Source organism: Brachycentrus maculatus, unplaced genomic scaffold (assembly GCF_059751285.1).
Source record: "Brachycentrus maculatus isolate JH-2025_06_01 unplaced genomic scaffold, ASM5975128v1 h1tg000344l, whole genome shotgun sequence".
Classification (NCBI taxonomy): domain Eukaryota; kingdom Metazoa; phylum Arthropoda; class Insecta; order Trichoptera; family Brachycentridae; genus Brachycentrus; species Brachycentrus maculatus.
The window spans coordinates 181,040-196,966 of NW_028281093.1; the positions used below are offsets into that span (position 1 = coordinate 181,040).

At 33.3% G+C, this 15,927-nt stretch overlaps 1 protein-coding gene across 1 annotated transcript in view; it reads left to right on the forward strand.

The window, feature by feature from the left end:
• Usp8 (Ubiquitin specific protease 8) overlaps window positions 1–15,927 on the forward strand; it is a 28,926-nt gene that overhangs the window by 8,392 nt on the left and 4,607 nt on the right. Inside the window, exons 8-14 of the mRNA XM_088269289.1 lie at window positions 732–851; window positions 1,555–1,677; window positions 2,507–2,633; window positions 3,281–3,504; window positions 4,770–4,862; window positions 6,540–6,665; window positions 15,573–15,688. Of these exons, the coding sequence (XP_088125415.1) occupies window positions 732–851; window positions 1,555–1,677; window positions 2,507–2,633; window positions 3,281–3,504; window positions 4,770–4,862; window positions 6,540–6,665; window positions 15,573–15,688 (929 nt within the window). The remainder of the gene's footprint in view (window positions 1–731; window positions 852–1,554; window positions 1,678–2,506; window positions 2,634–3,280; window positions 3,505–4,769; window positions 4,863–6,539; window positions 6,666–15,572; window positions 15,689–15,927) is intronic.

Below are 15,927 nucleotides of genomic sequence, written 5' to 3' on the forward strand. Positions count from 1 at the left end.
TGGATGGTCAGTTGGCTTCAACTCCTGAACCAATTGGACTTTGTATGGCGTCATACCAAGGTCTTTATGCAAAATTCGTCTCAATGATGTCTCCGAAATGTTCAATTGTTGAGAACGACGGTGAATTGATGTTGATGGCGCTTCACGCACACTTTCTGCCACAACATCGATATTCTCGGGTGTACGCACTGTTTTTGGCTTTTCACGCTTTGGTTTATCGATGAGGATGCCAGTTTCTTTCACTTTTTTCACAAGATAACGAACATACGGAGCTGACGGTGCTTCTCTTCTTCCAAAAACCGTACGCAATTTTCGCACACATTCTGCAACATTACCATGATTTTCAAAGTAATGTCGCAATATTTCCCAGCGTTGTTCAAGCGTATACACAACCATATTCGCTCAGCGGAAGGATAAAACTAATTATCTGTCAAATCAGACATGAGCTAAGTGTTACCATTCACGAAATAAGCACTAGTTGAAAAAAAAAACTTTAGATGGCGGACCCTGTAGTATAATTTAATATTTATTATCTGGTTTTATTATACAATCTCCAAAACCAAAGTCTTGAAAATATAGTGCAATACGTATACTATTTATATCTAATTTAGCTATAAATAGGCGCACATATTTACATGGTTATTAGTCTACTTGTGATTGAATGTATTGTTTTTTTATTCAATTTATTTTATTTGCGAGTTATCTTAATAATTGCTTAAAATATTTTCTAGGCCGCTGCTGTTGAAACATACGAAAGAAATTCAAGACAAATTAAAGCATTGTTAGAAAAGCAAGAAGATCTTGAGGTGTCTTCATTAAATATTGAAAAAGAGAGAGTCAAGGCAGAAGAGGTAATATTATTTCAATGTTTGAAAAATACACCAATATATTTTCATAAGCAAATAATTTTTAACAAATCGTGAGACAGTTGGCTGTTGTTTTTTTTTTGAGATCTCTAAATAAATAAGGAAGATATTAAGGATTTAACTTTAGATTTTTTTTTTTTAAACTTTGCTAAAATTTTAAGTGTAATGACATCAAATTCAAAGTGATTAAATTTTTCATTAGTTGATTTAACAGTCACTTTGTGGTAAAATCTATCCATTTTTAATTAATTTTTTACTTAGTAAATACCACTTTTTCTTTCGACTACCCCCTCTTCAACCTTCAACGTCCCAAGAACCCAACTGTAAAATTTAGAATTAGCTTCACATACGGTGTTTGAAAATGATGCGGAATGCATCGTAACACATGTCACAGTGGATTTTAAGAAAAAGTGGTATTTACTAAGTAATACATTGATTAAATTTTCTTTGTGTGGCTTAGACTCTATGCACTGTGCTTCTACTGACTGAGTGATAGATACTTGTTTTTGCTTTAGGGCAGCAGAGATATTTCACAGATTGGCCACAGTTGGTCTGGTTGGATTTCTTAAATTGTCGGCAATGAACCCCTTGTTATTTTAGTTTGAATTATCGTTTTTCAGTTTCCCTGATAAAAATAAATAAATAAAATAAAATATTTGTAATAACGCAATCACATTTTAATTTCCAGAACTGGAAATACATTCAGTCAACTACAGTCAAGCCAGATGAGGAAAAACACTCGGATCACCAATTAAAGGAAGAGGAACTTCTCTCTAAAATAATGCTGCTCGAAAATACTCAACAGGATACGGTAATAATATTGTTTTTTTTAAACCTTTTTAGGATGTAATAGAAAAAAATTGTTGAACCTGATTATAACCAAACATTTTTAATATGTTGCCAACGGATGCTAGAGGTCAAAATAAAATATGGAACAAAGGAAAAATAAAGGAATGGGTGAATGATTAAGAGTTAATTTTATAAAAATTGTAAAATGTTTAAAATATTAATTTTCTCTATTTTTTGTGTGTATATTAGGTTAAAATTGTTAAAAACAATAAAAAGTGTATTAAAAAAGAACTCCACCGACAAGACACACTAAGTGGCTTGGTGGGCTCTGGATTTTTTTTTTAAATATAATTAAAATTGTGATTTAAAGAAATGTATACAATTTTTGTTAATCATAAAACAATTTTTAGGCTACGTAATACTTTCATCATTTGACTGTCAATCATAAACCAATGTGTAAATAATTTTATTGCGTCATTTTGTATTTGTTGCATTTTATACTAAAATATTGTTTTATCCGCCTCCGCCTCCATAGTGTAATGGTCAGCACGCTCGGTTACCGTGCTGGAGGTCCCGGGTTCAATTCCCAAGGGGAGTCTAATAAATATAAGTGATCATTCACTCTTATATTTATTCAATATTACCCTGTACCTGTAGTGTAAGGCTGTGTTAAAAAATCAAGATAACACTGTGTTTATATGATGCAGTACCCTATGCACCATCGGGTGCGGACAAGGGTAAAAAAAAATATATTACCAAGTAAATACTTGATTATTTAATAATATTTATCACAAAGCGTCCATTGTATTATTTTTTATTAATGATAAAGTTTTTTTTTTATTCTTTTGTAGACTTCTGAAATTCAGCGGTTGAAAGAGCAACTGGAAAAATTCAGAAACAAACCAAATGCGAGTGAAACTTCAACCAGTTCTATGGTTTCCGGATCTTCTAGTCTAAACGCCTCTCATTCAGAAACATGTAAGAGAAATCTTATTTTATAATCTTATTTTTCATAATTCCCATAGAAACTTTATAGTAGTGGTAACTCATATTAACCTTTTGACTGACCAGCTTTAGTCAGAATTTTATTTGGATAGTGCTAGTTTTTTTTATTTCTGATAATGAAATAATCCATTATTGCAAGGCATTAAATAACAATATTTTCCAGATTTTATGATTTTTATGTTATTATAAAGTTTAAGTTTAAACATTCAAACTAGGCAAATTTTTAACTACTTTTAAAACAGATTTTCCAAAGGTTTTCCATCAAGTATTTCTAGCATATAACTTCATTATAATCTTTTAATACCGCTGTTAGTACGGTAAAATCAGTTTGAGATGTTTTTTCCCTGGGTTGCCCGTACCTCATACGTACAAATCCGCAAAGGCCTATTTTTTTGCTCGTATGTAGAACAAGCTAATCGGGAATAGGGTTACCTCCTACAGACCTAGACTGTGATCCCATGTGGATATACATCAGCATAGATAAGTCGTAAAAGAGCCGTGTTTGCTTAGCCATGTGATTAACAAACATTGACCAAACATTTTAAAAAAATCCTTAAATGCACGTAGAGCCTCATCCTCCTGACATGTAGATGTTTTACTAATAATCACTCATATTCCAGCGGACTCTACGAATGACTTCCAGGATGAGGATTCCCAGATGGAATATATTGAAGATGACGCCGAAAAGCAGCGGCTTGCCGAAGAAGCTTACGAGAGAGAACAAAATATTATAGCCATTGAAAGAGAAAAAGTTGCTCTCGGTAGGAAAAGAGAAGAAATGGAGAGCGAAAGAATGAAAATCCTTGCCGAAGCCAGAGAACAAAAGAGATTAATTTATCAAAAGGTAAATATGTTTACATTTTTTTTAAGTCTATTTAAAATTAATCTTGCCTGCCATGATATTTTTCTTTATTTCATTGTTTTTTTTAGTTTATATATAAAAGGAATGGAAGAAAAATATTAGATAGGAAAAAGAGAATAGTAATAATGGCTAGGGTACTCGTAGTTGCATACTTTTTTTGTAGTTTATCTACTTTATTCACAATATATATTATACATTCATAATTACTACAAAAAAAAGGAAAAAAAAGTGTTAAAGTGTGTAAAGTGATCACTTAAACCAGCCTATGACGGTCGTCAGCCCCGTAAATGCCCAGACTTCCATATTCTTCCTCATCTTTGATGAGATGTCAAAAAATAAAATGAAAATATCTCCTGTAATTGGAGATAATCCAGATTTTGTGAACAAGTATTTGGACACACTCAAAATGTAAAAAAAGGAGATTATACATAAACAAAATGATTTTTTTAAATCTTTTATCTTAGATTTTTTATATATATTTATATTATAGTTATAATTAAAGAAAATCCATCAAAAATGATTATTATGTTATCAATGTTGTCCCTTCTTCTTATACGGCAAAACATTTTTATTTTTGTTTATGTTCTCAACATTATACCCTCGTACAACCTTTCATATCTTAATTATAATTATTATATTCATTTTATATTATTCTTCTCATCAAGTCTGTGACATTACCAATTTTTTTAGGTCATCAATCTATAAAAAAATAATGAGTGCTACATAGTTTGTTCATAATTTCAAATCTTCTCAAGTTAGTCACCGATTGCTTGGCACAAATCTCGGCGCAACATTGCATTCAAATATGCACATGTTTTTATCTATCTTTAAAGTATGTCAAGTAAAAGTGTGTATAAATAAAAATGTAAATGTTCAAAAACTTTTATCTCCTCATGGTATTCACCGATGGCTTTAACAAAACATAACAAATACATGACAGATGTTTTTACCCGTGCCATATGCTCTTTTGAGACCACAACGGCAACGCCATCTGTTGAACATAACATCAACACACGCAATACTAAACATTGCTCATGGTGGGCTACGTGTTTCTTGGTAGCTGTGAGCTACAGCAACCGTAGCCAGGTACAGCTAGTTTAATTATAAAAAAAATTAACACTTTTGTGTTTTTAAGTCTGGTCTGTGGTATACATGAAATTATTCATAAAAATAATTGAGAAATTTGAAAGCATTTATGTAACGAAACAAGTACTTTATTTTAATGTTTCAATTTTTTATCATTTTAGCAATTAGAGGAAAGGGATAGAGAAACGATTCCCTTGAAGCACGATGGAAGTACAAACCTAAACAGATCTTACTCATATCCTAATATGACTCAGGTATTCATTATTTTCTTTATTTTTTTATTTGTCTCCAAGCCTGCAGGGCCTATGATATCAAGGACCCTGTTCATCTTGATTTTAAACACCAAATTTGCATGAAAACATTTAATTGAAAAGGTTACACCAATAAAACGATGTTCTTACTACAGTATTTGATAAAAGAAACACATTTTTTATTAAAATTTTAATGTGAGATTTATTTGAGAATGTATATTTATTTTAGATATATCTTAAATGTCATAGAACCTCCTCAATTGTGGAATTTGGTTCAGGTCAAACTTTTTACATTTTCAATAACAATTGAATTTCATGTATAAGGTAAAATTACAAATAAATATTTTTTTTTTTAAAAAATTAATTAAAAAAAATGTTTCCTAGCCTTGCATTGTCAAATTCAATATTTTTTTACACATTGCGATTGTCAAAATCACCCCACAGGCTAGGGGTTTAATTGTTTAATTATTTATTGCTATTACATATCAACCTTAGTAGGGAAATTTACAATTGTCTATTTGGTCTTATTTTATGCCAATTATACTTATAATATCAAAATTCAGTGGCGATAATTTATACTTATAATATCAAAGTTCAGTGGCGAATGTTACTGGAAAAAGGAGCAGAGGAAGACCGAGAAAAACTTTGCACGATCAAGTATGCCAAATACTTGAAAGTGGTCAGGTTAGGAGTTTAAACAATCGGCGTGTATGTATGAGGAGATGCATGAACGTGGAAGAGGCAAAGAATGTTTGCAAGGACAGAGTGGTGTGGCATTCTATTCTCTCTGCCTACCCCTTCGGGAAGCGGCGTGATGGTTAGTTAGTTTGTTAGTTCAGTGGAATCTCTCATAACGAGTGATTCGCATAACGAGAAGAAAATATGTGAAAAAGTTGTTCCCTTAACGAGAGACATTTCGCATAACGAATTATAAAGAAAGGGCAATTCCTTTTTTCACGATATTCACTCATGAGCCGGGACGTCCGCCAGTCAAAAAAAAATGTTTAGCTTAACAAGTAAGATTCTGGAACGATTTATGCTCATTATGAGGGGCTCCACACTACAATAAAAAATATATAAATACATATTTAATTACACTTTTTTCTGTTTCTGGGCAACTGATATAATCCAATTAAAAATGTAAAAAAAATATGTTTAAAAAAAGTTTATGAAAAAATGGTGAGGTATTTCTTGTTGTGGTATCCACAGATATTATGGCAAATAATAGGAAAAATATAGAAGTCTTTTTAAAGATTAGTTAAATTTAGAATACATACAATATTTTCTGCAGAATCTAAAAATTATGTGTATGTAAAACAGTAAAACAGTAAAAAAAAAAAAAAATTTTTTTTTAAAAAGAGGAACATTTGTGTTTTTATTATTTACACAAATATTTCAATTTCATAGTATTTCTGTTAGCCTAAACGGCTCATTATTAGAAACAGGTATCAAATTGTGGTAGAGTGGATTCTAACCGAGAAACTCTGACTTAAGAGTCCGCGACACTAACCACGGGACCACAACCCGACACATTAATAATTGACAGTTGAATATTGTTTTTTAAAAAATCATGTTTGTGTTAAGTAAAAATAATGTAAAAACAGAATGTGTACGTTTATTCAATTTGGCCAAAACTTCGCAAAACAATTTTTTATTCAATGAATTAATGTAAATTTTCAGCTCAACGATGATGATCCAATGTTAAACAACAAAACCCCTCAGTTTGATCGTACTATGAAACCGAGTCACAAAACGGATTATCCCCCGCGGATTTTCAGGGATTTCCAGGGCGTCGCCGGTCGTGTGGTGAGTTTATTATTATATTATTTATTGATACGGCATTAACTTTGTGGAATGACATGTTAATTATATTTTGTTTTTTTCTTTTTTATTTTAAACATTTGTATAATACCACTTAATGGGTTTTATTTCATTACATTGACTAGTTTCGAAAACTAACAGACGTTTTCATCTACAGGTGAAATGTAAAACTAAAAAAAAAAAAACTAACTAACCATCACGCCGCTTTTCCGCAGGGGTAGGCAGAGTGAATACAACGCCACACCACTCTGTCTTTGCAAACATTATTCGCCTCTTCCACGTTCATGCATCTCCTCATACATACCCGCCGATTGTTACGACTCCTAACCTGACCACTTTCAAGTATTTGGCATACCTGATCGTGCCATGTTTTTCTCGGTCTTCCTCTGTTCCTTTTTCTAATTACATTCGCCTCATACATTTGTTTTACCGTTCTTTCCTCACTCATTCGTTCCACATATCCAAACCATCTCAACACACCTTTCTTAATTTTATCGATAATGTTTATCTCAGCTTTGCATTGAACATTTGCTCGAACATCTATCAAAATGTAAAACTAAGGAGCAAAATGTACAAAAAGTTACAAAAAATTACAAAAAGTCCCGTCCCTTACCCCTCCTTCCCTCTATTTATTACCATACCAACCTCTTTAAATATACCTAAATATTTTTTGCTTGTCAGTTTTACTTTTCACCTGTAGATAAAAACGTCTGTTAGGTTTCGAAACTGGTTGTGTGTATTGAAATAAATCTCACTAAGTGGTATTATACAAACGTTCAATTATAAAAATAATAAAAAATAAGTTTACTATTAATTTAGTAATTTAATTATTTTGAGGAATGAAAAGATAGGGTCTTTGTGCACTACACGGACTTACACGGAATTTTACTGTCCGGCACGTCAGTTAGCATATAAAATGGATGATTGGCTTCAATTGGCTTTTGTCCATCTTTCTTCAGATCGGTGCTCTTGATCGGTGCGTGAACACTTTGTCCGTAAATTCAATCGTAGTCGTAGTCGCTTTCATTTTTCAAAACCGGACTGCTAGACGGTAAAATTCCGTGTAATGCACAAGCGACTATAAGGATAGTACTCAACAAATCTTGGTCACAACTGTCGTCAAGAAAAGGCGATTCAGTTGGCTTGGCCATGTACTCCGCATGCCTCCCGAGAGCCCTAATCAAGCTTGCCTCTTTTACAAGGCATCAGGTTCGCGCCGCCCAGGACGACCGCTGCTGACAATTCGTCCGCAGTTCTCGTCAGAACTTCGGACCTGACTTGGGAGGATGCAAGGGAGTTGGCAGCCGACTTAAAAGCCTTGAGGCAGTTTGTGGACTCCATATGCTCCACTTAGGGATTGAATATGGTTTAATATAATTTAATATGATTTTTATAAATGTATAATAATTATTGTTGCTGTCTAATAATACATATTATGATGAACGTTTTGACTCCTTAAATAAATAAGTCCGCTCTTCGTCCGCCTCCGTAGTGTAATGGTCAGCACGCTCGGCTACCGTACTGGAGGTCCCAGGTTTGATTCGTAGGGGGGGGTCAAATAAATATTAGCGATTTTTTTCACTGTAATATTTATTCCAATTATCCTGGACTGTTACCTGAAGCGTAGGGCTGATCACCTTTCCTTCATGTGTTAACGATTAAGGTCGATCGGCGTTTGACAGGCGTAGTTGGGTAGACGCTCGACTGCGAAACTGGCGTCGCGGATTCGATTTCCACCAATTGCTACATAAACTCAAGATAGATTTATTTTCAATTGGTCTGGATGTTTGATATGTAATTTTTCTTCCCTATCCTTACTATCCCACCTACAGACAAGCCTCTAAAAGTAAGTGGCTTTTCGGGTTATTCCTTTAAGAAAAAAAGGAACACTGCATTTATATGATGCAGTGCCCTATGCACCATCAGGTGGGGATGAGGGTTGAAAGATGATGGAGAAGATAAATAAAAAATGTTTCACTTTTCAGTATGAATCACAATACAGGCTGATATGTCTGTTTTCCTCCTATTTTTACGTATGTAGGTACTACTCAGTAATTCCTTAATCCTCTCATGTTTCATACAATCCGGTCATGTGTCTGCGCACATGCCCCCGTTAAACGTGTCTGACATGTTGCTAACTAACTTTTGGTACTTAAAATAGCTCTCTTCTTTAATTAGATTATTCCCAATCAAAATAATTTTTCCACATTAAAACCATTATTTATTTATTATTACTGAATTTTAATTTGACCTTATAAGGAAATGTCTGCAAAAAAAAAACAGATTAGGCCAGTTCTCACCTTAGTACCCTACCCTCATTCAGTTAAAATTATCTTATATTTTTTTGTATATACTGGTGCTCATCACCTTTGTGCCAAAAATTTAAAAACCAATAAAACAGCCCTCTTTGACGTAACAATGTATTCAATAAAAATTTATTTCCGTACTTATCTGCGATGGTCACATTTGAAAAAATGGCTGCTGTCTTGAAAACTCTCTCTGGTCTCAATCCTGCGGATTGGTCTGCAGCAACAGATGGCCTCGTATAAGTCGCTTAGGTATACGCGGCATGGGCGTCCTCTGGCGTTTATTCCGTCAATCGTTCCCTCTATTATGTGCAGGAAACCCTCTTGTTTTAACACGTGACCGATGATTCGGCGCGTCTCTTGGACATAGTGGCGAGTAGGTGCTTTCTCTCTTCGATTAATCGTAATACCTCGTCGCTCAAGATGAAGATATCTTGAAAACAGCCAACACTAAATTCAGAAGTAATTTTTGGTTTTTCCACACTGGATAGTCTTCTTCTTCTTCTTCTTCTTCTTTATGTAGATCCTAGGGATCTGTTTGTGCCTCCGCATGTCGCTCTTGGGATGTCGACTCCCAGCTGTCTTTCCATCTTTTCAGAGGTCTGCCTGGGGGTCTGCGTCCTTCAGGGTTGCCTTGGAGGGCGATACGTGGAAGTCTGTTTTCTGACATTCTGTTTAAATGTTCCTTCCAGTATCGCCTTCGTTGTCGTCCCCACCTCATGACTGGATAGTCAAATAAATTTTTGTTTAATTTTGAACTTCATAAGTTTGTTTGTATTATAGAGCTATTAATATTTGAGGATATGTATTTGCTTTTCTTTTAATCGATTCAAAATTTACTATTTAACTTTACACATGACTTTACCTTTATTTCATGAGAGTTTATGTTGTCTACTCACTGTCAAAATGTAATATTATGACTTGCAATATTTAATGAAAAAAACTGATCTCTAATTATTATGATATGTGATGGTGTAAGCATTTATTTACTTCTATTTTCTTACACTTTATTCCTACCAATGTTCGATTTTAAAAAACCATTTTGCTATCACATTTTGTTAAACATTGACAGGCATCATGATGAATGACAGCTCTACAGCTGACTGTAGAATGAATTTAGCTGTGATTAAAATGAGTTCCTAAACATGATTCAAGAATGGAAAAATATTTTAGTTATATGTCTTAGTAACAGTATTTAATGCTATTCTAAGTAATGAGATTGGAATTTTACAGTAGAGAGAAGCCATTTATGCTCCTACGTCATGAAAATTTTCTGCATTCCGTTACCAATGACTAAACTGTAGATAATTATGCATTTGATCAATTATTACATTATAAAAGTATACACAAAAAAAATCGCAAAATTTTTAACTAAAAACATTGATATGAATTAAGTCTTTGTTTAAAAAAATATATATCAACTTCCATAGGTTAACACGTTTGGCTACCTCGCTGAATGTCCCGGGTTCGATTCCCAGGGGGGTCAAAATAAATGTTGTAATTTTTCATTTCAATAATTATTTAATATAACCCTGGACTGGTACCTGAAGTGCCTTCATATAATCAACTTCACATTGCATAAATTTTATGCAGTGCCCTATGCACCCCTGGGTGCAAATGAGGGTAAGAACAACAAGAATATATATCAACCCCTCTTTTGTGTACTATTTTAAGCTGCAAATCTGCAACTTTGAATTATTTCTATGAGTTTTATTCTATTTTTAGTTCCAATTAAACCAGCCAATAAAAATGTTTAAATTCTTCTGTAAAATAGCATTTTGTAACTTATATATGAGAGGGTTAAATGATTGAATAGTTTTTTTTTTCAACGAGGATTTGGATACATCTGAAATGTTATAATTAATATCAATGTTAAAAAATATAATATAATACATCCTCTCAGAATTGCACCTGTCACATGTCTTATTTTAGTTCTATTTACCGCCAATTTGTACTAACTAAGGCCAGAATTCTTCAATAATTCCTATAGTTAGTGAGTTAAACTCATACATTTGCCCAATCGCGATTCGGTGTTAGTCAATATATATTACAAAATCAAATAGTAAATCAATAGGCGCCGTGGTGTATTTGGGTAGACGCTCAACTGCGAAACTGGCGTTGCAGGTTCAATTCCCACCGATTACAAACTAAATCCAAGAAAGATTTACTTTCAATTGGCCTGGGTAATTGTGAAGTATTTTTCTAATTTACCTTCGCCATCCTCACTATCCTACCTGCAGACAAGCCTCTAAAAAAGGCTTTGTGGGTTATTCCTTTTTTTAAATAAAAATAAAAATATTTTCTATTAATTTTATTCAGTAGCTATATCCGTTTTCTAGGAAACCCTTAGAAGAAAATTTGCAGATATAATTTTATTTCTTGGGCGTGTCAGTATTTAACATTGAGAAATCACTATGCAATTCGCTCACTCCTTTCAAGAACGTCATAAATCAAAAATCGTCAATTTTCAGTTGTGCGTGTTTTCGGAATGCCCAGAATATGTACTCTATCCCGGCAAAAGCGGCATATTTTTAACTTAATATTTACCCGCTACAGGGCAGAAAGTGTTGTTTTTGCATTTTGAAGAAAAGGTTTTGTTTAATTATTTTTTTTAAGAAACTAAATATTTTTCAAATGGAGAAAAAAACTTCAGGTTTTACCTAAAAAGATCTGTTGCATAGTAAAAAGTTCAGTAAGTGGCTTCATATTTATTTTTAATACATTGTATTATATTTTGCAACTTTAAAAACGTTCTCCTGAAAAATCAAGTTTTTTGATTTATGACGTTCTTGAAAGGAGTGAGCGAATTGTGTTTATGTATCTGAATAATTTAAGAACAAAATTTCGCAATTTTTCTATAAGTATTTGAAACAGGTAAACGTATTACAAATTGAATGTTCTTCCCCTTAACCTTAACATTGTTTTCACTGGATGGTGATACGTACATGGCTTCACTACCAAGAAGCCACACATTGCTCCACATGTGTTTTGCACACATTCATCTTCAGCTATTCACAGAGTGTCCCAATCCATTTGATTGTTTTTTTTTTAAACCCGGAAACAACGGTTAAACAAATTTATGAGACGAATGTAGTTGGAAAAAAAAAGCAGAGGAAGACCGAGGAAAACCTGGCACAAACAGGTTTGTCAAATACTTGAAATCGACCGGGTCAGGAGTTGTAATAATTGTCGGGTATGTATGAGGAGATGCATGAATGTAGAAGAGGCGAAGAATGTTTGCAAAGACAGAGTGGTGTGGCGTTCGATTCTCTCTGCCTACCCCTGCGGAGAAGCGGTGTGATGGTTAGTTAGTTTAGTTAGGGTTCTACAATACATAGGATATTATTGCTCGATGTATAGAAAATAGTAGTAGGCAGGAAAGGGGTAATAGCAACAATAGCTAGGGCACTCAGGATTGCATATCTGTAGTCTTCCGCCTCTGTAGTGTAATGGTAAGTGCATTTAGACCTTTCTGGAGGTCCCGGGTTCGATTGCCAAGGGAGAGGTCAAATTAAATATTAGTTATTTTTCCCTCTAATGTCGATTTAATATTACCCTGTACTGCTATCTGAAGCGCAGGATTGATCACCTTTTTTTTCATCTTTATTTTAAATTCTTTTGCATTATACAAACATGACATAAATTCAAATACAAAAAAGATCCCACAAAGGCATGGCCTGTGTGTGGGTAAACAATATAATTTAGGTCATAGTAAAGGACACTGGCAAGAATACAATGGGTATTATAAGTAGAACTCGAATAATAGTGTTAATATCAAATACAAAAAATACAAAATCTATCAGAAAATCAGAAAACATTAAAAAAAATATATATAATTTAATTAAAAACATAACAACATGAAAAAGTAAAAGTTAGCAAGCATGTACTACATGAGTGATACGTCTACAAGAAAAAAGAGCTTAAATCTGTCTCTTCAATAAATAATCTAAGGAAAATTTTAAATCTACACAAACTTAGGTAATTAACATCTAACAAATAGTCTTATAAGAAACAATCAAGACAAAACTGCATAAAAATGATGCATTGCCCTATGCAACATTGAGTGTGGATAAGGGTAAGAAGAAAAAGAGTTTGTGACACACACAAGCTATGGGGAATTTTTAGAAAAAAAATTGTGAATAATAGTCAGTGTGTAAAATTTCAAATACGATGCAGTGCCCTATACACCATGTGGTGTGGATAAAGGTTTGAATGCATGAATGAATCAATATTTATTTTGACCACTCAGGGAATCGAACCAAGGATTTCATGAATGATAGCCAAATCTCCTATCCACCGCACCGCAGAAATGGACCTAGCTATTTATTAACTGTATTTTACTTGCATATAAACAAAACAAAAAACTTTGAAATCAGTCATTTATATGTGTCAATATTATGTGTGTAATTTTTTTAACACATTCACTGTTGATTTCAAAGAATCTAGATAAACATTTTGGTGCTCAATATATTTGAAAAACCATAACCTACATAATATATGTATGTGTCCTCCAGTAAACTTTTCACAAAACAATGTTATAGAAATAGACCAGTCGTTATCACCAAATCGCTACAAAACTACAGTGCAATAAGTCAATGAAAATTACTTTAATTAAAAAACTCAAAAGAAAAACAGCGCAACTGCATGTGTAGATTCACTTTTACTATTTGATTCAATGTTACTATACGAAGGGTTCGAAAGCAACAAAAAATTCTAACAAAATGAACAAATACTATCCGTGAATGCAAAAAACTAACAATATCATCAGTGCTCAGGTTTCTTTTTTAATACAATCGTTATTCAGGCATGGATACGCTGCGCGTGTTGAGCACAATATGAATGAATGGCACAAATGTACATACTAGTCGTGTTCTTAGTACGGAATGTGTTAAATAAGTAGTCTTTAGCTATATGTTTAATAAATTTTTCAACTTAAAACCATGCAGCCTTATTCATTTATTTTTTATAAATATCATCCTGTATAATTCTGACGTATTTAATGTTCTTGTATAGTTCCCCATCATGTAAACGACTTTTGGCATTAAGTCTTGTGTCGAATCCACGTGAATATATATTTTATACTAATGTCAGAATGCGTGTGCTTTACCCTATAAGCGTTCAGTTTAGAGGGAAACTTTTTAGGGCAGGTTTGCTCACATTAAAACATCTGATGATTTTAATTGCATCATTTAAAAAAATCTTTTTTTAATAGAAATGCTGTCTATATTTGTACTTGCAATGGTTTTGCATCTTGCCTTGGTGATTCTCACCACTCTGATATTTCCCTTATCAAAATACACGACAGTGCGTAGTGAACAATTTTAACTGCGTTAGAAGTGCAAATTGTTAAATATGAAATAGTTATAATGGTGTTAAATGTCAAACTGAAATTAAGAATAACTCCGCAACATATTGTGTTTTTGTTTAAAAAAGTGAGTATCACTAGTTTTGCAGGAATGTTTCGCTCAGTCCTGGTTTGATCGTATATCAATTTTGATATTCTAGCCTAGTTTTACAAAATCTGTAAATACAGTGGAAGGAAACGCACCTACTTTAAATATTTTTTTGAAGAGCTACTTAACGTATCATTTTCGTGGAATGATTAAAAGCGTTCTATTTTATTACTTTTGGTGGGTTGCGAGAGACACCAAAAAACATTGTACAGATCGGAATTGGGTTTGCAGTTACTTGTGATTAGTATACTGAAGGTCGGGCGGCAGACTGTCTGAGGTTGGGGTTGATGAAAAAACTGCCCGATAACAATGTGTTAATGTTTTTTTATTATTTACTACTACGGTACTCACATACGCTTGTGAGCATCTGAAGCAACAACAGTATGCTGTTCAAACGGCATTTGTAACTTGCATCCGGTACTCGAGATTCAAACCAAAATTTTATAGGACATAGTACTCAAATCGTAATAATTTACTTATTTTTTATACTGATAATATTTTGCTAAATGAGCGTAAAGAATATGTTAAGAATGTGAGCGCTTGATCTATGAAATCTGTTAGCCGTTTGAATTTTCTGAAGCAATATCTGGGCAGAATGAAATCATATCAGTTGACTGATTTCATTGGTTTTTCAATTGACCACAAAAAAAATTAGTAAAAAATTGAATTAAAAATATATATTAAAATTTACCCTAGTGATTAAACTCATTACATCATTCCAAGTATGAATATGAATTCCTAAATACCCTAGCCAACACTGCCATTCCTCTCTTATAGTACCTACTATTTCCTACTATATTCTTGCAGTTATCTCCTTTGCCCTGAGCTCCTTCACCCATCTCATTGACTCTGATATCCAAGAATCCAAACCACAGAGCTGATCACCCTGCCTTCATATAATTCCGATCTAGTTAACACCATGTGGAATGGATGCGGTACCCTATGAACTACTTGGATGCAGATAAGAACCATAAAAAATAATTAAACTGTTGGAGAATATGGATGAAACTTTTATCCAAACTATAATTCAATACCTGTCCTTTTAGGCCCAAATGAATAGCCACCCCGATGAAGCGGTTCGACTTTATTAAAAATACTGTTGCGTTCATAAATTAATCATCAAACTGGTTTAGGGTCGTGGGCTTACAGGGCTGAAGAATTTGGGGAACACCTGTTACATGAACTCCATAATGCAGTGTCTCAGCAACACAGCGATGCTGACGGCATATTTTTGCGAAGGAAATTACAAGTGAGTGTTATTTTGTCCAAACACATTTATACTCATATCTTCCAATATATTTTTTGTGTTTCACAAGATAGGGTGTAATTGGAATAAACATATTTAATTTATTCCTGTGTAGCATAGACTAAAAAGAATATTTCAAATGAACCAAACCACCAATGTTGTAATCATCCCTATGGATGTCACCAAATGCCAATGAATGTACATTTTTCAACATTTTTTTTTATACTGCCTATTTTCAAATG